The following is a 27,988-nucleotide window of genomic DNA, read 5'->3' as shown; positions in this document are numbered from 1 at the left end:
TCAATTGCAAACCATGTCATACTACTTCTCAGCTGTTATTGCCTCCTGCTTTCATCATCAGTATCCTTCATTATACAATAATGTGAAACAGTGAAGGCTTCAGTTCCCTGTTAGAGCTGTTGTGCCCTACAAAGAGGGGCACATAATGATACAAAAATATCCTTTAAATTAGTTCTCATTAGCTCTTCTATATAGGGAATCCATCATTTCTGAACAGCAGCTGTACAAAAGGAAATGTAGCACACGGCACATGATTAATGAGACGTTTCAGAGGGCGAGCTCAGTCTGTCAATGAATAATGTTGACTTTTGTTTTATAGAGTCAGCCAATGAAAAGCGACACTCATTGAGGAAGACAAATAAATGTCCTTGGAGGATGTTAGTACCAGCTCAAAGCTCTAGTCTCACGTGTTCTCTGAGGAAGGCACTGAGTAACCTCTCAGAGGGGTTAATGGTTAAAAAAAATGACATCAACTTCACTTCCAGTCAGCACAGAAAAGACCGGAAAGTGATTTGAAGAAAAACGACTGACAGATGGAATGTCTGACAACATAATAAAACCTATAATTAAATCCTACATATTCAACTTTAAATAGTGTAACAAAAAAGGTGAGATCGGGGGCCGTCACAGCAGCGTGGGGGCTTTGCTGGGGCGTCCCAGCGCCGGGGGAGATTTGCTCCTCAGCTCTTTGCTCTTCAGGCTGATGGGCTGGGCCACCATCAGGGCCGGGGCGGAGAGGTGATGGGCGGCGGACTTCTGCTGATGGGCGCTGTTGATGTAGCTGGAGATGAGGAGGGTGATCTCTCTGATCTGTAGATGAGACAAAACAGTGAAGTCAGTGTCAGTCTGTCATCTCAGTTCAAAACTCACTGAGCAGACTGGAGACTGCATCTCTAAACTGTACATCGTGTTGTTGTAGAGTAGTCTATGTGATGGTTATCTTCCATTGTCAAATGTGTTTCGGGCGGGAATACATTTATAGATTACTACGATAGCTTATTAAAATAGCTGTGAACTGTCTCCAGCTTCATATTTAACTGATATCAGTGTTGTTTGATGCCATGCAATGAAATGCACTGCAGCTGCTTGTAATCACGTGTTGTACTCATGTTTTGTTTTCATTCATGTAAAAGAGTTTTCTCATGACTGTTAACAATATCAGAGGAACATAATCTAATCTAATATCATAGTTGTGACCGCTACACCGGGGTTCATGTAATCCCACGGTGTGACACATGACTGGATCTCACACCAACCTTGGAGGCGTCCATAGCGAACAGATGTTTCTCAGACGGTTTGTCTTTGGCGACGTTGCTACAGATGCTCTGCCCCACCACCAGCATGAAGTCCTGTTTGCAGCCTCCGAACGTCATCAGGCTCTTGTAAGGGTGGGACACCAGCGGTTTCTGAACATGCAGATATTTGTATTATCATGATGGAAGTTATGATCTGATAATGAAAACAATGTAGAAGCATTTTACGCAACTCTAAACTGCACCTGAGGCTTCTGAAAACAACATGCAAAGCTGCACATTTTGCATTGGTGTATGTTTAATATCTCCCATGTGTTCTTATTTGCATCCTTATACATAACCTAACATCTCCATACAGATCAAATGAGAGCAAATTTCACTAAATGCTAATTTTGGGGATTTTGGGGCTTCTCCCATTTGACCTTTTCTACCTTTATCTGAGACCAGTTGTACCTCTAATGCAGCACGCATTCAAAAATAATTTAAAGCCTATCATACTGTATATCTATCATGCTTCACAGGTCACATGATTTGAAAGTACAACTCGTATTAACAGTGCATAACAGCAAGCGAGTAATCGTGTCCTGACAAATTCGAGTTACGCTAGAGATGCTCACGATTGAGTTGTGCTCCAAGACGCTGATACCATCTTCATGAACTGCCAGCCAAACACGTACACGCTGCTCTGGAGACGGAGTGATGGACTGAAAAACAAAACAAAACAACAATTCAAAGTTTATCATCACAGTAAGATGCAGTTTTCTGCGCTCTGACATTATCTAAACACTACTGAAGTCAGATTAAAGGAAAAACTCAACAAATTAGATGAGTGTATACAGAAGTTATCCTGTGTTATAAATAAGTATATTACAGGGTTACTGTTACATTGCACATGGAAGCCAATATATGATTTTGGCAGTATTCAGTTCCAATTAACAAGTGGACAAAATATTAGAAACATACACTTACTACTCATTTTTTGTATTCATGTTTCTGTATAACTGAGAGTATATTTAGTTTATATGATGGCCTTCATTTCTTCAACACTACAGCAAATCTAAGAGCAGATAACAACACTTTGTTACATGGTTCATATCTGCCTGAAGATAAGATAACATGGATTAGAATTAACATACACACACACACACACACACACACACACACACACACACACACACACACACACACACACACACACACACACACACACTTACTTCTGCCTCAAATAATTTGGCTCCAAAGAAAGGCCACTTCTTGGCGACGGTCAGGTAAATCCTGACGCACTCGGACAAACTTCGACCCCTGAGCGAGGCCCAGCGGGCAGAGAGGCGCTGGAGCAGTTGTCTGAGGGGAGGGAGGGGACACTTCATCAATTTATCATACTGACTTTCACAATCCAAAACAAAACAATCCTTCAGGGCAGTGCTCAGTTTTGAAAAGATGCTTGTGTTGCAGATTTTAAAAGATTCCTGTTGTTTTAGTCTCTATTTGTGCAAATTAAAGATGCAGAAAAAATCTTTCCATAAGGATCTGATGTGATTGGATAATTATAAAGCAGGTTAAGTTATTGCAATGTTCAGGATGATGACAGGAAAGGAAGGGTTTAACTGAAAGTGAGCATCTTCCTGTGATAGAAAGATTCAAAACCAAATTTACACACAAAAAAAAAAGACGAATAAGACTAAAAGAAGAAAAAAATGTGTAAATGGAATTGTAGTCAGGTTCCGATGTGTTCTGCTACCTGAGCTGGTCTTCAGAAGTAGTCCTGCGGTAGTGTTTAGGATAGAATCTGTCCAGGACCTGTTTCAGGGTCTGGTTAGACTTGGTCTGAGCTGATCCAGGAGCGGAGAAAGGACGTTCAAAATCCCCAAACTCCACCTGAACGCAAACACACATACTGTATTTCAGGGTGGGGTCTGGTCAACATCAATGTAAGTATTTTGTGGTGTCAAAAGTGTAGATTTTTTTAAGCTAGGATGAATAAAAGTGTAAGAAATAAACTACAAAATAGTATGAATTTTCAGACCTGGGCTAGCAGGGCGGCCATTTCCAGAGCCAGCTCCTTGTTCACTGGGAAGTGTCCCGCTACGATGGCTTCATTCGTCTGATAGGCCAGCAGCAACCTCTCCCTCTCTGACTCCCCTCTCACCTGGATAGAGAAGTACAGCCTGGGGATGGAAAGGTAAAGATAGTGAAAGAGTAAAAATGGGGCACGACTCAACTTTATTGAGCTTCTGATAGTTGTGTGTGTAAGGGTCAGTTGGCTCCTTCTCTACCTGTTCTTGTAGGTGAGGCGGACTGTCCTGGTGTGTTCAGACTTGCCGGTGTGCTGATCCTTAGAGGCTTGCTCCCATTTGGAGATAATATCACATATCTGTAGGTGATATGAAGGACACAGATTTTCTTTTAAGTTAAAGTGAGGAGATCATCGTGTTAAGTTTTGTAACCTCTTTAGATGAATAAAAGATGCACCTTGATGCCTCCTTGATGCAGGCAGTGTTCCAGCTCTCGTCCAGTAGGGTCATCGGTGTACAAGCTGAAACCAGACAGTCCTGTTTTCCTCATGCCCGTGTCCTGGTTGAGGCGACACTGGAACTCTTCCACTGTGGTCGAAGCGTCGAAGCTCACCACCTACGAGAAAGGAATTCATTCATTCATTTGCTGCCATAGTGACGTGATCTGAAGTAATCTCAGATGGGAACATTTGGATGGGACTTTTCCTATATATATAGTGCAGAGGCTGTGACATAGAGACACATTTGACTTAAACATGATGATAAATACATATTTATACAGCACATACGGGAAGATGGCAGCATTTTTCCACTGATCTCATTACACTTTGAGCTAAATGCTAGTGTGCTAACATGCTTGCAATGACAATGCTAACATGTTGGTGGTTAACAGGTATAATGTTTACCATTTTCACCATCTTATTTTAGTGTGTTAGGATGCTAACAAGTTGCACTAAACACAAGGTATAACTCAGGCTTGAATGTCAGTAGCTTTTTCCAGGTGTTTGGCTATAAACGATTAATTAAATTTTGACCTCATGGTGCCCTGGATGAACAGTCAGGGCATCACCATATTTAGTGTGATTTATCCTTTGGGCACCATGGATACCTCCACCAAATTTCATCACTATCCATCCAATAATTGTCGAGATATTCCAGTGTGGACCAAGGATAGGCCGACCAAAATTGCTATCTATAGGCCCATGAGGCTAGCATGGCTAAAACTGCTACAAACCTTTATGGCATTATATACTCTATTTCCAAAACGTTATCACATGAGCTGAATTTATAACATATCTCATCACATAATATGGTCTTTAACGTATATGTGGGCTCGGATATCTATAATACTGATTCCTGTACTCTGAAAAAATATCCATATGTCACAATATTTTCCATATTCTAATATTGTAGCCAGTCAGGTCATGAAACAGGTTTGTGTGACCCTGTTAGTACATAGCTGCTACTAGTCATCCAGGCTATGATCTCATCACTTCCTGTACACACAAACACACACACATACAGAGAGGACACAGAGTGACAACATAACCCTCCACCCCCCTGAAGGAGAAACTCTGAATCAGAGCATGGAGGTAAATACTGGAATGGAGAAGTAAAGCAGAGTGTATGGAGCCCCAATTGATTCAAAATGAAATTCATGAATAAGTTCATTATTATGAAATATATACGTTCATTATTATGAAATATTTTCCATTATTACGAAATATTTCCATCATTATGAAATATAACCATATCATAGTTTCATCTTCCTTATTTTCACAATAAAATAGTTTATTGGATAATAGTTTATTTCATAACGGTGTTTTACAGAAGAGCCTTTTATGTCATAATTCTGTTTTTCAGCAGAATGATTTTTTGGCTACACGCAAATGTTGGACCTGCATGCTCATTGGCTGATCCTTCTCTGCTCTGTGACTAGTTTTGAAACACATTAGAAGTAATAGCAGAGGAGAAAAACACTTTCAAAATACTGTAGCTCTGTCATGGAGTGTAGTTTTAAGATGTATGTTTTTAGAAGTAAGTAGTTCTAACTTAGAATATATAATCCATTTATCAATATAGAGCCTAATAGAAAATGTACCCCTACGTGTTTTGGAGATGTGAGGTCCTGCTAGCGGAGTTGTGATTTAATATTAATGAATTTTCATATTTAGTCAGGTGAGAGTGTAACTATGTAGATTCCCAATATGTGGTCAGTTTATCAAAATAACACCTGTTTGCAAATCTGCTGCAATGTTTTTAACTGACAACTGACAACACCATTATGAAATAAACTATTACGCAATAAACTATGTTATTGTGAAAATAAGGAAGACGAAACTATCATAAGACTATATTTCATAATAATGGAAAATATTTCATTATAATGTTTTAATATTTCCTAATAATGAACTTATCTATTCATTTAATCTGGAATCAAATGGGGCTCCATAAGAGTGAGCATGTGAATGACATTGTAAACAGACAGTCAGTTGTGAAATGTGTAAACAGTGAATGACGTATATTGCTACCTGGTAAGTGTTGTTGAGAAAGTGCACAGGCACGCTGAAGGGTAGGGAGTGGTGATAGGGATTCCTCAGTAGGATAGACAGGATTTCCATACGGGACGGCCTGGCCTGCCTCTCACCCTTCTGCTGTGTGCGCTCCATAGAACGCTGGCAGTAGATGGCGTATTTACCCACCTCAGTCCTGAGGACAACAAGAGAGACACTGATATATATTAAGTTTATTAACTTATAGCACCATAAAACGTCTTCAATAGTCAAAGCGACTAATATGAAGAGACATGCTGGTTGAAGTAAGAACATGTATGTGGATAACAATGTTAATTTATTCAGTATTCTCTAAGTGAAGTTACAACAATGTTCATTACATCAGTACATGGTGAATTATATTTCACAATAGTGGGGAATATAAACTGTGGCAAGTGTGGTAGTTTGTATAATGTTACTGTGAGGAAGACGCACGCAGGCATATCTACTGACTTCTGCATAAGTTAGTTTGATGTGATTCACTTCCTGTAAAAGTCTGTCAATGTAAAAAAACCTGGTGATTTGTTACTGAATGCAGAAGGCAGCCATCACTAATTTATTTATTAGATTTAGTTTGATGTTTTAAGCCCTTTTCAGACATGGAATATGTTGCATTGCTGTCTTCCTCTTATCCGTTAATGTGATGATTTCTGTCAGACATAGACATGACCGCAAAAAAAGAAATAGCCTCAATGCTTGTGGGATATTTGATATTTCTTTTCCTAGCACAGGATGAAAGGAAATTAAGCTGGGGCTCTGTTTCAATTCCTCATTAGGATTAAAATACAAAGGGGAAGTAATGTTTTAATTATTATAGTGGTTTTACAAGGGTTTTTGTGTTTATTAAACTTATAAATAATGATGGAAAAACAATTATTTGGACATTAAAAACTGTCTTGGCAGATGTGTCCATAAAATGTCCAGACTTAATCATTTAAGTGTTGGGCCCCTTCTGTTTGGCTGTTGGGACCCTTCTGTTTTCTCACCTGGAGTCCCCGTGTCTTTTGAGGTGAACCTGCAGCAGCCAGAGGAAAGGATGCTGAGGCAGAAACAGTCCCACACACAAGGCTAGAAACTGCCAACCCTGAAGAATGACACACAGAGACACTGTTACTGAACACATTGTACAAACTGAAACCTGCAATCAGTAAACACACCATTAAAAGTATCATAGTCCAGCATGTGAGACATAAACCGCAGTTTCCTCATCACACACACATAAACACACACACACAGTTTTACTATATAAGATGTGTCACTACTATTACCAGTTTTGCTCCTGTTAATCACAATGAGTTCATTCACCTTTTGGGATTACATCAACTTATTTATATATAAAAAAAACACCAGGATTGTGTTGTGACTCATTCTGTTGTCGTTAAAATCCCATAGTTGGCTAAGACATAATTATGACACATACGTTTGACATCTCTTTTAACTCTTTTGGCAGTTTCTGCACTTTAAACTTTAATTTGCGCCCTCTGCTGGCCACATGTCTGCAGGTGTTACAGGTCTGTCTGGTTACTGGATGTGGAGGATCACATGATTAGAGGGTGACAGAGGACGGAGACAATGGGTGTTTCCGGACATTGGAGCAGGTGATTTTAATCCCTATTCTCAGAAAAACATGTCAGGAGTATTTGTGTGTAAAAGCTTTGTTTTCTTGGTAACTATGCCATAGTAGACTATTACAAAATACTGGCATTGCTTGTTCCTGATGATTCAGTCAGCCTTTACTTCTCATGCATGGGTGGATTATAAGACCTTGATACACTGAATGGTTCCTATTCAGTACAATAGGAATTACTCACCTGAGGCAAAACAAGAAGTTTCTAGCTTCCTTGTTTATTTCCTAGAACTACACTTTACATGTGATGATGTCATGGATTTTTAAATCACTTTTCTCGGCTTGAGGAAAGTTTTACGAATATAAAACTTTCAAGGGAAGCATTCATTGTTTGCATTTTAAGGTATCCTGTCAACAGTTTTAACCCTATAATGCCATGTGAAACCTGATAGCACACAGATCAACTAATGCAGTGATGAATTGCTAAATATTCTGTAGTTTATTTTATTATATTAATTCCTGTTGGAAATGTGTGTATCAAATGAGATACAGCAGATATAGAAGCTCATTTATCCGTACATTTTATTGCATCATCATACATAAAAAGTTTAGTAGGTGGTAATATGAGCTTTACTTTGTTTGTTTAAAAAAGAAACATGCTATGAAAAATAAACTGCAAAAACTTCCTAAATTACTTGTTAGAAGGTCCGATAAACATTCCAGTTTTAAAGAATTAGAATTGTCTGGCAATTATTTGATGGTTCAGGCTTTACGAGGTTAAAGATGTCTCTTACAATGGTGGTCTATGGGGAAAATGCATTTATATCAGCATATACCAGCATTTTTCAAGTGACCACTGTTCCAAACTGGCTGCAAAGCTAATTCAAGACACTGTATCCAGCTCTTATAATACACCTTTGTTCCCCTGTTAAACGTTTCCAACAAAAACACACACTACTGCTGCCACCGTGTGGTGAGAACACACACCTGCAGGGGTCCTGGGTGGCCGTGCGGCTGCCTCTTCCGCGTCTGCTTGATGAGCTGGCAGAAGAACTCGTTCTGTAGCTCGGGGTGCGTCAGACACACCTGCAGTGCACTCTGGGCCAGCGAGACGTGGTAGTCGATGGCCGGAGCATCGATGGCTACGTTGATGAAAAGCTGACAAGTCTGAGGAAGACAGAGGATGAGAAATAACCGGTGATGATCTGTGAGTGAAGCATTATTAAAGATTAAAAGCTGCAGGAGATGTCAACCTGTGATTGTCAGCTGTGTTGTCTTGTTAATAAAGATTGCAAAGGTTCAAATAAGATTTCTGTCTCTATCACAGTGACATTCAAACATAGGCAGCGAGGTGTTCTGATGTCTGATCAAAGCATTCGTTCTATAAAGGCAAATGACTTCATATTCTGAGTGATAGCAGGATTATTTGTCACATATTTTCTGGATGAAACTGCATATAGATGCTATGTGAGAGCGTCAGTGTACCTTAAAGAGTTTAACGGCTTCAGTTTGTAAGGCCTGTGAGGGCAGCGTGGTGAGAGGAGACAGCAGGGCCTCCTTACTGAAACACAACATGGGATGTCTCCAGATCTGAGAGTCTGAAAGACAGAAGGGCAGACTTCTAGTTCACGAGTCATACTAATGAGTTAAATACACTGAGTAGTACATGCTAAAAGAAACATAAAAACACAGAAATAAGAGTCTAGACTAATAAAAGAAGTTTTTAAGAAAATGTGAAATATCAATTCATATATTCAGTATTAGATCCATATGCAAAAGCAGTTTGAAAAACATCAGTACCTTTTTTCAACATCTTGTTTTGCATGTTAAATTAAAAAACGATGAGTTGACTGATTTGAATTTAAAGCTGTGATGTCATTGATGTAATTTGTGGGAAGAGGAAGGCCAAGAAGACATGACCCAGTTCGATAGGGTGTGAATGTTCCATCAGCAATCATAACAATCACTCAAACTCACTATTATTTGAATTCAGGGCTGTAATTACAGTAAGCAAATATTAGTGAGTTATTCCATCACTTCAGGTCTTAGTTTGAAACTCATTCATTATATCATCTTCCTCTTCCCAAACATCACAGCCAGAGCTATAGATTTCCAGATTTATGAAGCTACTCTTCTCATTGAGTCCTTTGGAACATGTTTAAAATGTGCTTTAATTTTGTGTTTATAATCTCATTTATTTATTTGTTCTTTTTAACAATGTGGCTTTTCTTTTATATTCATGTATGTAGACAGTAAATCCTCTCCCTGCGCACTGATTATCTGTGTTTGTTCAGTTTGAATCTTCGCAAATAAATGAAGTTGAGTTGTTCACACATATTATAGTGAGGAACATTCCCATAATGAATAGCATTTCTTTTTAACTTCATTCAGAATGGTCTAGTTTATATATAGGAGTAGAGGGTGGGGGGGTTTGATTATGAATAGGCTACAAACAGGCTCATGTTCAGTATGTTTGTATCCCAGTTATAATTTTGTCATATCCAGTTTGGTGTATGACAAGCCTTGCACATCACAATAAGGAGATTGGTGTGAAACTGAATTTTGAAGTCAAAAAAGCAGCTATTAATAAAGCACAAAGACACAACCAGAAAGAACATATCTATAGAAAACACTCACTTGGATCTCCGTCCAGTTGAAAGAGTTTTCCCACCAGTTGTTCAAACTCAGTGCCGACTTTACCCACTGTGGTTCCTGCTGCCACAGACAGATGGTACAGCCATGATTCCTGCACACACACAAACACTTCAGTATGATGGGATGATGTGATACTGATTCACCACTTTGGCATCCTTACAGGCTTTATAACCAACTCTTGCTTTACACTAAAAACCAGTTGAATTTTCACTGAAATAAACATTATTTTAGCTAGTTCTGATTGAGTAATATACAGGAAAACAGTCTGGATACCTCTTTATCCGATTTATGAAAATATCTCCATTTGCTGTGCTAAACCAACAATGTCTTATTTCAAAGAAGAGCATGAAAATTGCAACAACAACATCAAAAAACAGAACATCTGGAGTGAGACCTTCTCGTGTTGGGACTCGATGAGCAGGTAAGTCGGTCCTTGCTCCTGCGGCTGGATGCCGATGGTGAAGGGCGCTACCTGTAAGCCACACGCTTTCAGGTCGTCATCTGAATCCCGGGACCTGTCCACCTCCTCCACCCGGGCCTCCCAAAGCTTAATCTGCCCCAATGGGAACTGGGAACACACACACACACGACATACACGCCAACATGTTATACTGATAAGAGCGTTACAAATCTGCCTGTACATCCTGTAAACCTCGTTCAATCTTACCTTGTCCTCTTGGCTGCGAAAGTAGTACAGCGTTTTTCCAATCAGAGCGCACCAAACCCGCTTTGAGTAGCCATGTTTCACCTGCCATACACAGAATAGAAAATTCTAAATCTAAATATGTAAATATATAAAATGAATGTTATTGAGGATTTTATTGAGTGGGCGCAGCTGTCGGACCTTGATGAGCAGTCCCTTCATGCCGGGCCGGATGTCTGGCTGAGTGAAGAGAGGACTGGCAGCTTTCAGCCTCAGCACGCTCTGCAGCACCCGCAGCCACTCCTCCAGCAGGTTAGGAGAGTCGGCCTTCAGGTAGTAAACGCGCTTCCCTGTTACTATCTGTACGGCAATGACACAAACACAAGGTGGAGGTGAAGGTGGGAAAAGGGAGCAGGATATCTTTAATATATTGAAATGTACTATTGGACAATATTCTTCACTTTTGAGCATTTTTTAGATACCTGAAGAACTTGTTTTCCCTCTCCACGAGCGATGCTGCTGGTGGCGTTGACCTCGATCTGACCTTGTGGTTTCCTGATCACATCACTCTGTGGAAGAATTCAGTTTTAAGGTGTTTCACTGCAGACTTAGTTACAAAAGACATTTTCAGAAAGCTCAACTCAAACTTGGTGATGTGGTGTTTCATTTGACTCCTAAAGAAAGCGTCTATATGTGATAAAATAACAGGCAGTAAATCCTCACAGGTGATTTATAGTAGAGCAGCTCTCCGTCTTTGAGGACAAACCAGCGTCTCTTCCACGTTTTCTTCCAGGTCTTCACCATTTTCAGCAGGTAGCCTGACTTCTCCATCGGTTCCTGCAACATGCAACCCCGTTCAGTGGTTTTGTAGTACATTGCACAGTGCAGGGTGTAGAAGTGTACATCACTAAATGAACCAATCATTTGGCAGCCATGCTCCTTAACTCTCAGCACATATCCTCACTGTTTGAACCTTTAAATTAACACTTAAAGAGGCCCTTCATGTCCTTGCAACAATGCACCTTATGAATGCACTTTATAGATATGGACACTCTCACACTTTATGAACATGAACATGACTTTTATCCAGGCCTATTTATTTTAGACTGCTATTTACTCATTTCAGTTTGCCCTATTTTTTTGTTTCTTTTAAGGTAAACGATATTTTGTTTTATTATGGAAGTGCTTAATGAAAATGACAATAAATGTAGCGTTTAGAGATTTAACATATTAAGTGAATAAGGTTTATTGACAGTCTGAGGTCCTTTTGAGCTCAAATAGATGTATGCCATTATACTAATTTATTTCTTAAAAGACTGTTGACGTACTAGTTATATGGTACCAGTCAAAAGTTTCAATATAATTGAATGAGACAGGTGTGTCCAAACTTTTGACTGGTACTATATGTGAAAAATATATGCAGAAATAGTAATAGAAACAAACAAATCTGTCCGGTTAAGTAGAAAAATAAGATATGTTTTCAATACTGTTTTTTTAATCTATATTTAAGTCAATGGAGACATTGATGCAACATTCAAAGATTAATGTTCAAATGTGTTAGAACTAGTGCTGTGTGCATCTTCTGTGTCAGCATGTAACACAAGAGCTCTTTATCCACACAAGGGAGATTTTGGTGAGTCCCAGCTAAAGGATCAACAGTCCAGTGTCTCATTCTTTCAATACAGACTAAGTGACTTACAGTCTTGCCGTTGTCACTGGCTGAGGAGCAGGTTTTGGGGAGTTTCTGCTCTGGTTCGGAGCACTCTGTGTCAGTGGAGTAGGCATCAGGGGGGATAGCATAGTCGCTCTCTGATGTCATTGAAGACATGGACACAGCTGGAGAAGGAAAAGCACAAGTATAGTATAGTTGATAACATATAAGCACACACATCTTTAAATATCTACTTTTATAAAAATACAACATTAAGATTGTGTAAGACTATACAGTGAAGTTGCAAAAATAATTACGCAGTTTTACTTTTACAATAATACACCTAATGTCCTTTCATTTATGTGTTTAATTTGAATTTTATGTGCTGTAAAGTTTAATTAAGGACTAAATAATTCATGAATAACCAATTACCCATGAGCCAGTAATAAAAATACCCTTCACCACACATTCAGTCACCTTCATCTTTTACTGCTTCTTTATGAAATCATAAAATGTAGCACACAGGTATCACTGAGAAATTACTTAAATTATATTAGATTATACTAGCAAAGAATATTATACAACACTGTAAATGAAACTCAGTGTAAATTCACATCTAGCTGTCAGACACATTCTAATAGAAACCTGCTGTGATTTTTTTTTCATGTTGACCCCTCCGGCAGCTGCAGTGCACAAGGACACTATTCCCTTCAGCTGCAGTGGGAATTCTAATAACCTTCCAGTCCGTGTGTTGTGTACCTCTCTTGAGAGAGCGCGGGCTGCCCGGGCTGCTGTCCTTGCGTGAGCTGGAGGAGGTGTGGGAGCTGCAGAAGGAGCCGTCCTCCTCTCCGGAACTGGACGACTCCTCGGAGCTGGACGACTCATCTGAGAACGGACTGCTGCTCAACAGAGTGGCTTTCTGTCAAATGGAAGCAGGGTGGGAGTCAATTCTCATAAAGTCATTGTTACACATGGACTTGAACGAGCTGTTTAAAGCTGTGTTAAGTACATTTGACACTGATTATCAAGTTAAGCTAACTAGTAAATGAGCTGCAAGTCTTTCTGAAACACTGAACCACACTTTAATGGCATGTAAAGGTCTGAAAAATAAATTGTGCACAGTTGTACTTACCCCTTTCAGAGTAGTGTAAACTGGTGTAGTCATGTTTCTATAGATGAGAGATGTGTACATTACAAAGGCAGGATAGGAGGACTGCAGGGAGGGGTCTGCAACAAAGTAGAAGTAAGTTATTCAGCTGAACGTTTCTGAAGCTGAGATTTGAGCCTGAGGCTGATGATGAGTTGCCTCCTTTTCTCCCGTCTCACCTTTACTAGCAGGGTCTGTGCAGGAAGTCTCAGACAGTCTGATACCTGATTTAGCCACGGCATAAATACGACTCTCCTGTGGACGAAACACATCAGTCAATACTTTTAAAAACTCTGATTAGAACACTCGGGATGTGCACAGTTAGGAATGGAGCACATGAATAGCCTCTTAGCTGCTAATGTGAAGAAAATTATTAAGGTCATGTCCATGTATCATATTATAAGTCCATATATAGACATGATGATGTTGATAATTGCTATTGCATGATAACTTGATCATTACGGTGACAGGCCTAGGACACACTGCATGTAGCTGGTACTGTATACAAAAACCAATCAAGAAAGTTATGTAGCCTTTCATTAGTGGGGGTGGACATGCTAGTAAGTATTTCTTATGTTTTTTAAATTTTATACTGTGACTGGATCTTGAAAAGGTTACTACTACTTAAGAGAGAAATTAAAGACTATGGTAGAGGCCTTCTCAATGTGAAAAATGAACTTTTGTTGTGTTAAAATAAAAACATTCTACAAGAAACTAAATATAATTTTTGCTATCATCAGTCCAGAAATTAACATTTTTCACTGTCCCATAACTGACCTGAGCTATCAAAAAACAGCTCAGATATTTCACCTGAAGTCTCAATAGGTTTATATTGTTCTCACCATGTGCTCTGTGCTCTATATGACGATGTAGTTATATTACTGAGGTTGTTGTAGTATGTTTTATTATCATTCTGATTTCTTTCTTTTTATTGTGTTTTTCCTCTGTGTGAAGCACTTTGGATCAACTATGTTGTGTTTAAAGTGTGATATATATATATAAATAAAGTTGAAGTTGAAGTTGAGCTCAGGTTAAACAGTGGAGCTTCTTACCCAGGAGGGCAGTCTGTGTAAAGGGGGAGTGGGAGGTTTGCTGCCAGGAGTTGAGCTGTCACAGTCTGCGCTCATCTCTGTACCGTGCTCAGGTGGGACCTGTATTGACAGCAAAGGGGCTTTTGAGCTGGGGGGGATTCGGGGAGACGTATCCTTTCCCGTCTCCATGCCAACCTCCTGCTCCTGGTCGAGGTCAGTTTCCTGCGGCCGGAGGGGGCGCAGCATGCTGAGAGCGTTGCGTGATTGTCCGTGTGCTGCCTCCGTGCTGATCGGTGGCTGGCTCAGGTGTTTCTTAGCAAGGGACAGGTTAATCAAGCCGAACCCTGCTGGGGTCCGCAGTCGGGGCTGTTTGGGTGAGGCGGGGGTGTCTCTCAGGTCCTGGGGCGGGTTGGGTCGTTTAGGGGTGAGAGCTGGTGTGAGGATGGGGCTTGGGGTGTTAGGTTCGCTGGAGGAGGACGAGGAGTCAAGTCTCTGCGACTGGAATCGTTTGTTGAGCTCCTCGGAGGTGCAGTCCTCCAGTTTAGCCCTGTGCGCCTCCTCTTCCCCCTCCTTACTCCCCCCCAGCGCCCCATCTGATGACCCCGCTCGCTGCATGTCATCGTCAAACATAGAGCTGCTGTCGTCCGAGGCGGTCAGGTAGGTCTCGCTGCCGGGCCGGCTGAACTCCAGACTGCACCCTCCACTGCCTCCTCCTCTGCCCTCGCTCCCTCCTCCCCCCTCCCCCTCTGATGCAGCGCTGGAGAGCACAGAGGAGACGCCGCGAGAGCCGGAGCCGCAGGTGTTCTCGCCGAGGCTTTCGGATGCGCTGTCATCTTCCAGAGGAGCGCCCACGTGTCCGGCCTGGTCCGGTCTCTGGACCTCTACGTCTGTCTCTGAGGAGGCCGACTGCTTACTACTATTCTCTGTCAAAGCAAACATGAAAATCTGTCTTTCATTTTGGTTATACATGAAACCCACTTCATGATAGCTGTATAATTTATAATGGATGAGTGACAATGTTGGACTTTGTGTCTGTCCATGCCTTTCAGCTTGAATTTGACATGCATGAAAAATCGTACTTATCAGTTTATTTCTAATGATTGTTCTGTTTTTCTATTTTATATACAAAGCACAGCGGTGGCATGTTTGTCATTGTGAGCATGTTAGCGTTGAGCTCAAAGCAATGATGTGACAAACATTCCTCTTTCTGAATCACTATGAGGTCAAGGGCTGCTATTCTTTAGCTAATCTTTGACCATGGATGCTACTTGTGTCATTCTATTGTGGAATATTTGAGGGCTCTATACAGTGGATTTATTTACACACTCAGCATTCAGACACTCAAATAATTAATAAGAAAACGGTGGAGGGTAAATGTTGTGCACTATATAGTAAATAGGGAGCGATTCCGAACACAGCTTTAGTATGTTGCCTGCTAGCACTAGGAGTTGCTTAGAAACGATGCAGTTTGTGCATTAAGAATTAAGTAAATGATACTGTAGTTATTATCCATTAATATCATTTTCCAAGTTAAAAAAAACTGTATTTTTCCCAGTTCTGTTCACCTTCCTGCTACTGATTTACAGTCCAAGCTTTGGCCCTCCAGTCACATGAAACCAACAACTTCGGTGGCAGCACAGCATGCTAGTGAAAATCTTTCCCTGACACCATGGATATGACCTAATGGCAAAAAAGTTCCTCTGAGTCACTTTCCATTTTTCACTGTTGAAAAGCCCGCCCTCCTGCATCCAGTGTCCCATTTCAACCAGATGTGTATGCTGAGTCACAGAAGCTGTTTCCATAATCACAGCTGCCGCTCATGGGATCATACCAGTTTTATCTCTTCCCCCGGTCTCTTCCTGGGTGCTGAGGGTCCTCTGTGAGGGTGCTGGACCGGTGAGGACCTGCGGGCTCTTCCCTCTCACCTGGAAACAGCCGAACGTCAGGCTGCTGAGACGCTGGGCCTCACCCGGTCTGCAGAGGACTCCTCGTCCGCCGCCGCACCTCTGCTCGAACTCTGGTAAAACACATTCAACATCTTCATTTATCTAACTTCTATCTACAGATATGCACGTATAAACAGATGAATCAGGCGCTTACCATGCACTTGTTTCTGCAGCTCCGAAATCTGAGCTTCCTGTTTCTTGTTGGTTTCTCTCAGCGCAGCATTCTCCACTTCAAACTAAGGAATAAACATTTTACCATAACCATAAACATCACTCTGACTCTGTTTGGGCGCCTTAATATCCAACACCATGATTAATTTACCTCAGACAACTTCAGCATCACCCACTCTTTGATCTTAGCCGCTTTCTCCTCCACCGTCTTGGCATCCTGTTGTCGTATTTGTTTCTGGAGAGAGAAGACAAATCGGTGTCACGGCTGTAATGTAAGCAGACTTTAAATATTTGGGACTAAAAATGACGTGGAGCTTTGTTTGAAGTGGGCTCAGTGGATTTCGATAATGACATGTCACAGCAGAAACCTTCCCAGTGACAGTACGGGAGGATGGGTTCACGAAGCGGTCAGTGGCATTAAATGTAAATCTTGGATTATCCATATTTGGAGAGATGAGCTCTGAAAAGTAGTTTGCTCTTCTTGCATCTATAATGTTTATTGTTGAGGATTGTAATAATATGAACATGATGAACCAGGTTAGTTTGGCTCTCCCAAATCATGCTTTTATTAAATCCATGGGGGTTTGTAGGGGGACAGAGCAGAGCAGTCTGATGTGAGTATAACACTGAAACTTTGAAAGGAAGTTTGTTTATGTTTCTATGCGTTTGTGAAGAAAACACATTCACTGGCACTACATCTGTTGCATTGATGGAATTATTTTGTGTGTGTGTTTGTGTGTGTGTGTGTGTGTGTGCCTGTTTTCTCTACCTGCTCCTCCAGTTGCTGCTCCAGCTGGGCGATAACATCCTCCTTCTCTTGCACCGAGGCCTGCAGCTCTTGGCAACGTTGAAACAAACGCACCTCTGAGTCTCCCGATTGACCGTCTGGAGCCTTCAGCTTCTCCTCCATCCACTGCACCTGAAATCACACACACACACACACACAAACACACACACACATAAGAGCATGCACACACATAGAAGAAGAACAGGGCAACACTTTTGTTTGTAGGCTTACCTGCTGCTGAGCGGTGAAGGCCCGTTTCTCTGCATCGATCACCTGCGTCTCCAGTTGTTGAATCTGTTAAAGGACAAACACAACATTTAATTTCCTCCTAATACATACTAAATCATACACAGTATATACACTACACGACACACAAAGTACAGCATTCTCTGTCTCTCCCTTCAGAGCAGAATATTTGTGTACACATGGAGGTGAAATATCAACTGGGCTTCAGTCTGGAGCCAAACACAACAGCACCAAATAAAGACAAAGAAAGAGCTGCATGCTGGAGAGAAGTAATGAGAACACCACTTGAGATAACGCTGCTACGCTGGCTGGGAAAGAGCAGATGCTTTTTGGCTGGTCTCGGGACTTTTTTTCTCCACCTTTTCTGATTCAAAAAAATGTTAGAAAATTAAGGATTTAAAGATGCATTGTGTGGATATATTCACATATAAAGAATTCGGCAAAAACATCTTCCTCAAAAACTCTTCCTCATATAAAGTTGTCCTATATAAAAAGGGATCTCTTTGCGGTAATTGACCAATTGTAGTTTGCATCTGTAATGTTTGAGTTAAATTTAAAAGTGGCATCCTCTTATTATAGCAACAGAACATTCATTTCCTTTCAACCAGTTATCATATTAGAATAGACTAAACCACATCTGCATGGCCTTTTCCTTTGTGTCACTGTTACTTTATAACCCGCTGAATTATATACAGCCTAAACACAGTAAAAAGTTTGGACACACCTTCCCACTTTTAACTGATATTGTTTAATCGAGTTACTTCAGAAAAAGGACAAAGGATATATTTAGACTTGGGTTAGTCTCCAAACACTTTGCACAAAGAGACCGAGGACAACCTCAATGTCATCGTTTAAACTGGAGAGTTTAAAAAACCCTGCATTTCAGAACCAATCCAAAGTCTTTACAGCAGCCCTTCATATTGGGCCGCTGACATACAGATCACTACTAACAAAGGAGAATCTGGGGGCATCAGCTCCAGAAGGAAATGTTCTTGACATAATGTAGGTATATGTGGGGCTGTTTTCGCCAACTACCATATATGTACAGATCTTCAGACTTTGGTAGGTGGAGATCTCTGATTGTCCGGTATTGCGAGACTAAGGCAGATTTACTGCTTTACAATTTCAATTTTTCTTTAAAACCATCTTCAGGAGCAGTTAAAAATGTCAGGAAACTACAGCAGCTAATGTCAGCCGTGCCAGCTAATTCACACAGGAACAATTTAACACCCACAGCTCTGTATTTGTCACATAACCACCATGACTTCATTGAAAGCTTTTAGATGTCTATTCAAGGAAGGTTTATATCCACTAATGTTAAATGTACCTCCATGTAGGAGATCCCAAATATTATATATTTCAGTGTTTTTATATATTTATTGTTTGTATATTCATGTCTTTTAGATGAGTTGTCTTGTGACATCATCAGCCTATCCGATACAACTGACCAATCAGATGGCACGCCTTGTGTTTAATATTAGCTGTTTATACTGAACAACTACGAAACAGCACACATGCCTGTATATTTTAAAATGTGTTTAAACGGTGGCTGTAAAACTTTCCAGCAGGATTCCTTCACAATAAAACAGGATGTAGAACCAATTTCCATGAAGTAGCTGCCAACTCTTCTTGGCAACGGATTAATTTGTTTACAACACGTACACTTCACGTCTCAGAATTGATGAGGCAGTTTTAGTGCTGCGTAATGATGATGATGTATCACGTCTATAAAGTTACAAACAGCTCTTTGTATACAGAGCTAAGATCAGAGCAGCACAAGCAGAACCTGGTAGGAGTGTGTTAAACCTGCAGTAACACCAAAAGGTCACATGGCTTTCACACATAAGCTCCAGCACACATGTTACACACACACACACATACACACACACACACACACACACACACACACACACACACACATATGCGCGTAGGCAGACAGATACTGGCACGTATGCCAGCGTACACACACTCACTGACACACACACGCTAGACATACACGTACACACAGGGATGAAAAAGAAAAACCCTGCGGTAAACGAGGAGAGAGAGAGATGACTTTATGAGCAACATTCCTCTCAAATTCCTCGGCTCAAAGCGGCGGAAGCAGCAGTGAAACCAGTGTCTTCAGAGAAACTCTCTCAAACCTCACCTCGGCTCCACTCGGGAGGGGAAAAAAAAAAAGTAGGAATGTTGATGGAAATACTCTGCGTAGCAATTTTACAACCGCCACGGCTGGAATATTTTTGCTACATGTGCACATATACACGTAGAAATTAGATTAGAGGAAAAGTTTGGAAGTCCCTTTAGGGAAAACTGGGCTGACACAACAAAAGGGTCGGATGAAGCTGTTACAGGAAGTCATTCATTGTACGGTTTAAATAGAAATTATGTCGTAATCATGACAGACTGACTTTAAAATGAATGCTGCTTTGAATAGTCAGTGGTGTTAGATGTGGGCTTTTCCACAATAAAAGTTCCATTACTTAAAAGCACATATCCTTCTTTAACTGACACATCCATTCTCAGCATATGTAACTAAATGGGCTGCATTGATATACAGCTTTTCTAGTCTTCTGACCAATCAGAGGAGCTTTTAACTCAATCACCCATTCACACACACATTCATACACTGATGACTAAAAGGGTGCCATGCAAGGTATTAACCTGCTCATCAGGGGGAGTTTTCTAATCATTAACACACACACATTCACACTTAGTGGACTGGAGGAGCCCGGGAATCGAACCTCAGAGCTTCTGATTGGTGAACGACCTGCTCTTCCTGCTTACACGTGTTCAACTCAGATTTAAGGTGAGCACAAAGACACACAGTCATTATTGTACATGTGATTTTTGCATTAATCTGCTATATTTGTGACTGATAACAAACAGTATGCTTATCAATATTTTAATACTGATTTCAACCATATCAAATAGGACCCAATTGTGCATGTTTTGAGTCTTCATCTTTGGTATTTCTTTCCCCTACCTGTGTGTCTACCTACACACAGCTCTACAGCCACGATTTAAAAAAAATAAAGGTTATATTTTTGTTCCATTCCTTCCTCTGCCCAAATTCTTAAGGGCAATTCCGTTTTCCAAGTACTCACTAAGGCTTCCTAAGAAGTTTGAGAAGTGGAAAATGACCAGAGCACTTATGTCATATGTACAATGATGCTGCCAGGTATCAGTGTCAGAGGTGCTTCTGTTGGAAGTCTACAAATTGGCCGGCTGTTCTAGCAGGAAGGGCGACACCTGTGTGTATCTGCTGTGAGGATACAGTCGGTGGAGGCTGCCCCCCCCCCCCCTTCCAGAGTTCAGCAAGGAACGGACGCAGCTCCCTTCCAAAAGCAGCGCCACACCCTTGCCTGAGCCGCTCACTGTTTCCACTGCGAGACTCTTTCTGGAGACGAGCTGGAAGAGAGGCCTTTTATTGCAGCAACGGTCCCAACTTTGTCGTTTCAGTGAGAGTTTGGAGGAGATTCTGAGTAGGAGAGTTTATGAGATTATGTCACCGTGTATGTCCTCAAAGTGTGTTTACTTCAGTTATTGGACGGAGGTTGAACTACGTCACTTTAAGGCCCAGTTTTTGAAGATATTGTGATTGAATTCATCCCATTTTAAAAACAAAACAGACACGATCTCTGTGTGTGAATTCTCCTCGTCTATTTCTGCACTTATTTGTACACACACACACACACACACACACACACGCACGGACGCACGAATGCAAGCACACACGCGCGTTCCTTTTCCCTTCAGTAAAAAGCCTCTGCCAGCTGGACATTTACGCCCTGATCAAAAGCAGACATGAAGAAGGTTAATGTATCTCACACACACACACACACCCTCTCTCTCTCTATCTTCTCTATATAGATCCTTCGCTGCGCCGCAAGCGACAGACCACATGTTGCCTCCCTCGATAACAGATATAGCATCTGGCAGAGAGCGGCACGTTAATTACAGGGCATGTATACTGTTGGCTACAGCTGGAGACGACACACACACACACATGCATGCAATCTCACACACACACACACACACACACACACATTAAACATAACAACATATTAAAACCCATAAATATAAATGTGATGATGATGATGATGATGATGATGATATCCTGTCTGTCAGACCATGATTTTGTGTGTGTGTGTTTAACTCATTATTGTATGTTATATATAGGATAAAAAAGGCTTTTGTGTGTGTGTGTGTGTGTGTGTGTGTGTGTGTGTGACATATACTAACACACAATATGAGTACTCTTGCTGCTTCGCTGAGTCTAGGCCTGACAAACAAACAAACAAACAAACACACACACACACATACACAATAATTATATATATATATAAAAATAAACACACATGTGATGATGATGATTGTAATGATGATGATGATGGTATCATCATCATCCCCTGTGTATCAGTCCGTGTGCATATGTGTGTGTTTTGCTCATTCTGTATGTTATATAGAGGATAAATTAGGCTGGTACACACATACACACCAGACATAACAACATATAAAAACACATAAACACACATGTCATGGTGATGATGATGATGATGATGATGATGATGATGATGATGATGATGATGATGATGATGATGATGATATCCCCCTGTGTGTCAGACCATGATTTTGTGTGATTTTGCGCGTGTTTGTGTGTGTTCTGCTTATTCTGTATGTTATACATAGGATAAATTAGGATGGTGTGTGTGTGTGTGTGTGTGTGTCAATATAAGTACTCTTGCTGCTTCACTTGTTGAGTCCAGGCCTGACAAACACAAAAACACACACACACACACACACACACACACACACACACACACACACACACACACACACACACACACACACACACACACACACACACGTGATCTCCCCAATCCCCCCTTCCATCACCTCTGTACGACACTCTATCACCTCTCCCTGCATTCGATTCCCCCCTCGCTCAGATCCAAAACTCCGCTTCGACCTCCATTCCTGGAATTCCACAACCGGCTCTCTGTATCCAACCTCCCCCTGAACTGAACTCCATCCATCCATCCCTCCCCCCATCCGCTCCATCCGCCAGCCAGGGCCAGACAGCCAGCCAGCTCACAAAGCACCTCTTTCTGTAGACCCATAAGTGCTTACCCCCCCTATGCTACCTACACTTACGCACGGCTTGAACACCAAATATAGATATAGTTAGAACTCACTCTCTGCCACATATGCCACCTTAAATCTCTATAGTTAAAACTTGTTAAGTGTCAAATATGTTCAATTAAATGAAAAATGTGCATGCGTGCAAATGGGAGTGGACATATAGGGAGAAAAAATCGGAATAAGTCAAGGTTAGATGTGGGCAGATGTGCGGCGGTGATTTGGCAGCTTTGAGACAAAAAATTGCAAGCGGATGTCTGGTGTGCAGCGACGCATGTGGAAGAAGATACTGTCGATTTGGATGTGTGTGTGTGTGTGTGTGTGTGTGTGTGTGTGTACGTGCGTGTGTGTGACTCACAGAGTAGAGATAAGCTGTCTGGCTTCTCTTCACTTTCTTTATCCCTATATATTACTGTTTTATGACACAGCCAATGTGCTTTATTTATCCCCTCTTGACTGTGACTGTGGCTGATGTGACACGGGATTGGTCCGTATTGGCCGGTAAACCCTGCCTGAAGATTTGATTGGATCGATTCAAATTGCTGGGAGCTATAAGTGCAGTTTGGAGATCATTTGTCTGGTTTTTATATATCGGGCATCTGTTTTTTTTTTAGGATGTGCACCATGTCTGTCTTCAGTAAAAGCCCGCCAACCACATAGGAGCATGCTTCTTTCCAAATGTGGAATCAATCAGTATACCCAGAATGTTGCTGCTCCACCCGTTGTGGTTTGTGTACAGTATACATAAAGCATGGATGTATGTGTGTGTGTGTGTGTGTGTGTGTGTGTGTGTGTGTGTTTGTGTGTGTAGCTTTTCTCTTACTGTAAATGACATTTGACAACATTAACCTCTCACATTTCCCAACTATACTGAAAATAATCTGTTAGAAAACGCTGGAATCTTTTCATTTATAATAGAGTAAAAATTACAAGTGTGTTTGGTTGAAGGAAGGGGGGAGTTGGGCAGGGGCGGGGGGCTGACATCCAAAGAAAATCTAACACACACGTACTGTAGCCTCTCTGCCTCCACCATGAGATGTGTAGCCTACTGTTACAGCTGGACGCCCCGTCGGCCAAAACTAACTAACGTCCCCTCCCGAATAGCTGCACCCACACAGCCACGAGGTTACTTCACACTTTAGTGAAAAATCTAAGTTAAGCACTCTTTATAAACCGCTCTGACTCTACGCACATGCACGTGCACACGAAGAATAACCGACTTGCTTGGGTTTGCAAACTGGCTTCCTGTGCGACACACACACACACACACACACACACACAGTTTACTAAACCGGGTATTTCCTCCCTTGGGCAGCTCAATCTTTACACAAGGCTTCTTTTTTTTCTCTCCTCTCCTTCTTTTTCATTTTCGTCCCCGTGTTCCCTCTCTATTCCCTCTCACAGGCTTTCTAGGATTTCAGCAGTTTTGCCAGGACTGCCGGGATTCATTTTTAGATGCGATTTAACAGATTGATTGATAATTGGCGGCTCGCTTTTTTTTCTTCAAATTATTACCATTTATAGTTTGGGTATAGAACGTTTTTAGACTTTTAAGAAATCTAGTCTTTTTACCAGATAACATTACACATTCTCCCAGTCTAAAATGATTGAAGAAATTAAGCACACTCTTCTTTCTGGACCAATGAAGTAATGCAACATCATCACCGCTCTCACTATCATATTCCATGCATTGATAAATTGTCATTTTTCTCATATGTATTTCTTTACTCTTTTAAAGGAACCCCCACTATTAAGAACTGTATGCCTTAATATGCTATAATTACCATTTCATATTTAAATGCATGGTTTAAATACATTTTCATGATTAAAAAATCAGCATTTAATACATATATTGACATACGGAGGCTGTCATTACACTACGTTCACTGTGTAATGACCTGGGCCGATGACGACCTAGGAGTGAAAGGATATTTTTCAAATTTTATTAAGAATGAAGACACCGAGAATGTTTTTATATTCCATTTATATAGTTGGTGACAATGTTAACCTAATATGGCCTACAAGTCTTACTAGTCAGGGTTAGGGTTGAGTATCGGAAACCGAAATATATCGATACGAAGTAGTATGAAAGTGCTCTCATCAATCCATCCTTTTTGCACTCAGAGTTAGAAAATATGACTATTTGTATGGACTTGCTCACAGCCAATCAATGCAAGCGTGATGTGATTGGCCCACTACCACAGCAGCTACAACTCGTTTGTGATGGTGAAACCTAAACGCTGTAAAGTGTGTTACACCGGATAAAAGCAGGTGCACAAAGTGTGTAATGGGTATCCAATGAAGTACTCAATTGGTATCGTTCTCACTTTAAATGTACTTAGATATCATCATTTTTTAAATGATACCCAGCCCTAGTCAGGGTCCTTTTAAGTTGTATGTCTCATAATAGGAGGACCACCTGAAGAGCCCTTACTGGTTTCACTGGCTCCTCCTGCACATTTCTCTTTTGTTAGTTATTGTTCTCTTTTCCTAATCTCACTGTTCTTATATTATGTATTTTTCTTTTATGTGCAAAAAAATAAAAATAAAATAAAGTAAGAATTATGACTCTTTATTATATCAAATCTCCCTAAAACATAGAGAAGAATCTGTGAGATCATTTCACTTGATTCTAATGTTACCATAACAACTGTACCTTCAGTTAAATACGTTCTACTGTTGATTTATCTGCTTTGAAAACACATAGGAAACATGAGAAATTAAATATTTTATATGTTCTTTGATAAAAAAAACTCTAACAGTAGTGAATGAAGATGGATGCATATCTGTTTTAGAAATAAGACATTAGCCATAATAAGATAATTGCTTTTAAAGTAATGACATTTTGTTGATTTTACAATTTTAGCCCACATGATTAATTAGATAGAACTTTCTCTAATGACACTGTAGGATCCTACTGTTGAATCAGCATTACAGTAATGCTGCAGCTGCACTGAATGAACGGATGCCGAGCGACTGTCAGCGTAAGAGGTCTCATCATCAGCAATCTTCCTTTAACTCCCTCTTCGTCCTCTTATTGGTCCACCTCCGCAGTGAGATATCAGGGGGATTTTTACAGTGACGTACGTTCGGCCCCCGCGCTGCTTTAAAACAACAAAAGCTCTGGCCGAGGCGCTGGGAGTTACGGAGAAGAGAAAACACATCGGCGTGGGGCGGGGAGGGACTGGATGTTAACACGATGACCTCATAGCATCAGTGGGTAAGCCAGTGCAAGGTCAAAGGTCATTAGAGAACAAAGCTACATGAGTAAAATAATTACATGTATAGTCCACATGTTGTGATAATGATTCCAGACTGTGCCTATCTTTCATACAATTTGAAGTCAGTTAAGATCAATATATGGCAATAAATAGGTTATTATTGGCCTTTTATTGAAAATCTGACGTTGACAGCCTCTGATATGATGTATTCTGATTGATTACAGAGTTACTCAGGTCTCTGGTTGTCAATGAAAAAGCCCTTCAACTCCATTTATTCTAATATAAAACATGGCAGATTCCACTTATTATTCACTTTACTGTGTTTATAGGAGAAAAACCACCAGACCAAACTCCTGCTACATCCGCTGAATCATCATCACTTTCTTTTTATTCAACAAATGGAATCTATCATAAATAAAAAAGATACTGAACATCAGCGCTCAGTATCTCTTGATTGTTAGCTTCAATCAGGATATATTTTTGTCCTGCTGAACTCTTGTTGAACTCTGGATGCTGCAGTATGTAGTAAACATGATCACTGATTACTACACATGATTAGTACGGCTATTCTTTATAAGACTTGCAAAAAACACATTGACCGCATAGTGTAGCGTGCTGAGAAAAACAGTTTAATGCTGGCTGTGAGGGCTGTGAGGTCGAAGTAGAAATGAAGTTCACGCTGCTTTAGTTTGCTGGCTATTTATGTGACTTTAAAAAAGCCATTGTTGATTATACTTGGGTCTATTTGCGGTTTAGAATTGACACAAGACTAACAGACTTACTGTAAACTGAGTAAAGGAGAAAGTAAACTGGTGAGGTTTTAAAGGGGAATTAAACAGGGGAATTAACATTATACTGAAGCTGCTCTGAAACACATTGTGTATTATTCTGGAGTTTAATGGCGTGTTTTACGACGTTCCCTAACTTACCCTAAATTCAACCTGTCAAACACGACGGATGAGTCCAAAAATATGCAGCGGAGACTTTCACATGTGCTTACGTGGGCTGTTAAAAAAAAAAAAAAGAACCCACCAGAGCCAACCTTTCTTCCAAGTCTCTCCGGGAGTTTGTTTTGCTGTCCAGCTGAGCTTACTTTGACTCTGTAATTGACTGGAGCTGGGTCAATCCCATCATGCAGTGCGTGGCGGAGCCCTGTGGTCAGACTGCTGTTTACATTAGAGCTCTAATCAGCCTCCCTGGAGAGCGGCTTCAGATCTAGGCCACTGAGCAGTTTTGGGCCGGCCCAGTTGCCAGCCAGCTGGGGAGGGACGGGCCGCTCGGTACTCACCAGACCAGACATACCACAACTCCGCTCTCTGCGTGTGCGTGTGTGTTACAGTATCTTCCTGCTGCGCTGTACCTCCTTTGCGTTTTCAGAAGACCGCATGATGACGATACTCTTTAAACGATGACGTGAACATGGTGCGATAGACCTAGACCTACTTTCTAGTAGGGAAAGTATCCATGATGGTTCTCTTCTATTCAAGTGTCCCAGGAAGTGGTGACAATGTGAGAGTGAGCCAACATGTACAAGGCCCAGGACCCTGAAACTAGAGCAGCTAATCTTAGATCTCAGTTTCCATTTAGTTTCATGTTTTATCCTTTTCATCATGCCTGAACAAAAACATACATGATTTGTCATTAACTGCATATCAAGGATGTATTGAGAGAACTGGATATGGAACCAGGCCTCTCATGTTACTGCCATCCAACACATATTTCACCCACGACACCTTTAAACTGCAAACAAGGCCGCAGCTGTCCCCGGCGCGGTGATGAATGCCGCTTGATTTACTGATTTACGGAGTGATGTTTGCCATGAGGAACCGACCTTGTCAGCGGTGAGCTCTCGAATCTTGATGATCTGCACACGGAACTTCATGAGCAGAGCCTCGAGGACGAAACACTTCTCCTTCCAGTCCTCCTGGCTCATGGACTCCTCCTCTGCCATACCGGCGCCT

The 27,988-nt window shown here is 41.0% G+C and overlaps 1 protein-coding gene across 2 annotated transcripts; it reads right to left on the bottom strand.

The window, feature by feature from the left end:
- Positions 1–113: 113 nt before the first annotated feature.
- plekhh2 (pleckstrin homology domain containing, family H (with MyTH4 domain) member 2) lies at positions 114–27,978 on the bottom strand. Of its 2 annotated transcripts, XM_062430328.1 has the most exons (30): positions 27,859–27,978; positions 17,650–17,712; positions 17,401–17,550; positions 16,783–16,866; positions 16,615–16,696; positions 16,346–16,531; positions 15,367–15,437; positions 14,536–15,258; positions 13,663–13,738; positions 13,469–13,563; positions 13,096–13,255; positions 12,385–12,521; positions 11,409–11,522; positions 11,168–11,254; positions 10,887–11,045; positions 10,710–10,790; positions 10,437–10,610; positions 10,025–10,133; positions 8,873–8,985; positions 8,375–8,554; positions 6,807–6,904; positions 5,800–5,977; positions 3,726–3,884; positions 3,530–3,627; positions 3,280–3,421; positions 2,995–3,131; positions 2,468–2,597; positions 1,871–1,957; positions 1,257–1,406; positions 114–810 (listed from the first exon to the last, which is right to left on the bottom strand). In XM_062430328.1, the coding sequence occupies exons 1-30, from the start codon at positions 27,976–27,978 to the stop codon at positions 625–627; spliced, it is 4,329 nt and encodes a 1,442-aa protein (XP_062286312.1). In that variant the 3' UTR covers positions 114–624. The 2 variants fall into 2 exon arrangements, with proteins under 2 accessions (XP_062286312.1, XP_062286311.1); XM_062430327.1 differs by having other exon boundaries at positions 14,536–15,437.
- Between the last annotated feature and the right edge of the window lie 10 nt (positions 27,979–27,988).

This window comes from Scomber scombrus, chromosome 12 (genome assembly GCF_963691925.1).
Source record: "Scomber scombrus chromosome 12, fScoSco1.1, whole genome shotgun sequence".
NCBI classification, from domain to species: Eukaryota; Metazoa; Chordata; class Actinopteri; order Scombriformes; family Scombridae; genus Scomber; species Scomber scombrus.
The sequence above is the reverse complement of the archived record's forward strand: the minus strand, read 5'-3'. Positions and strand labels throughout refer to the sequence as shown.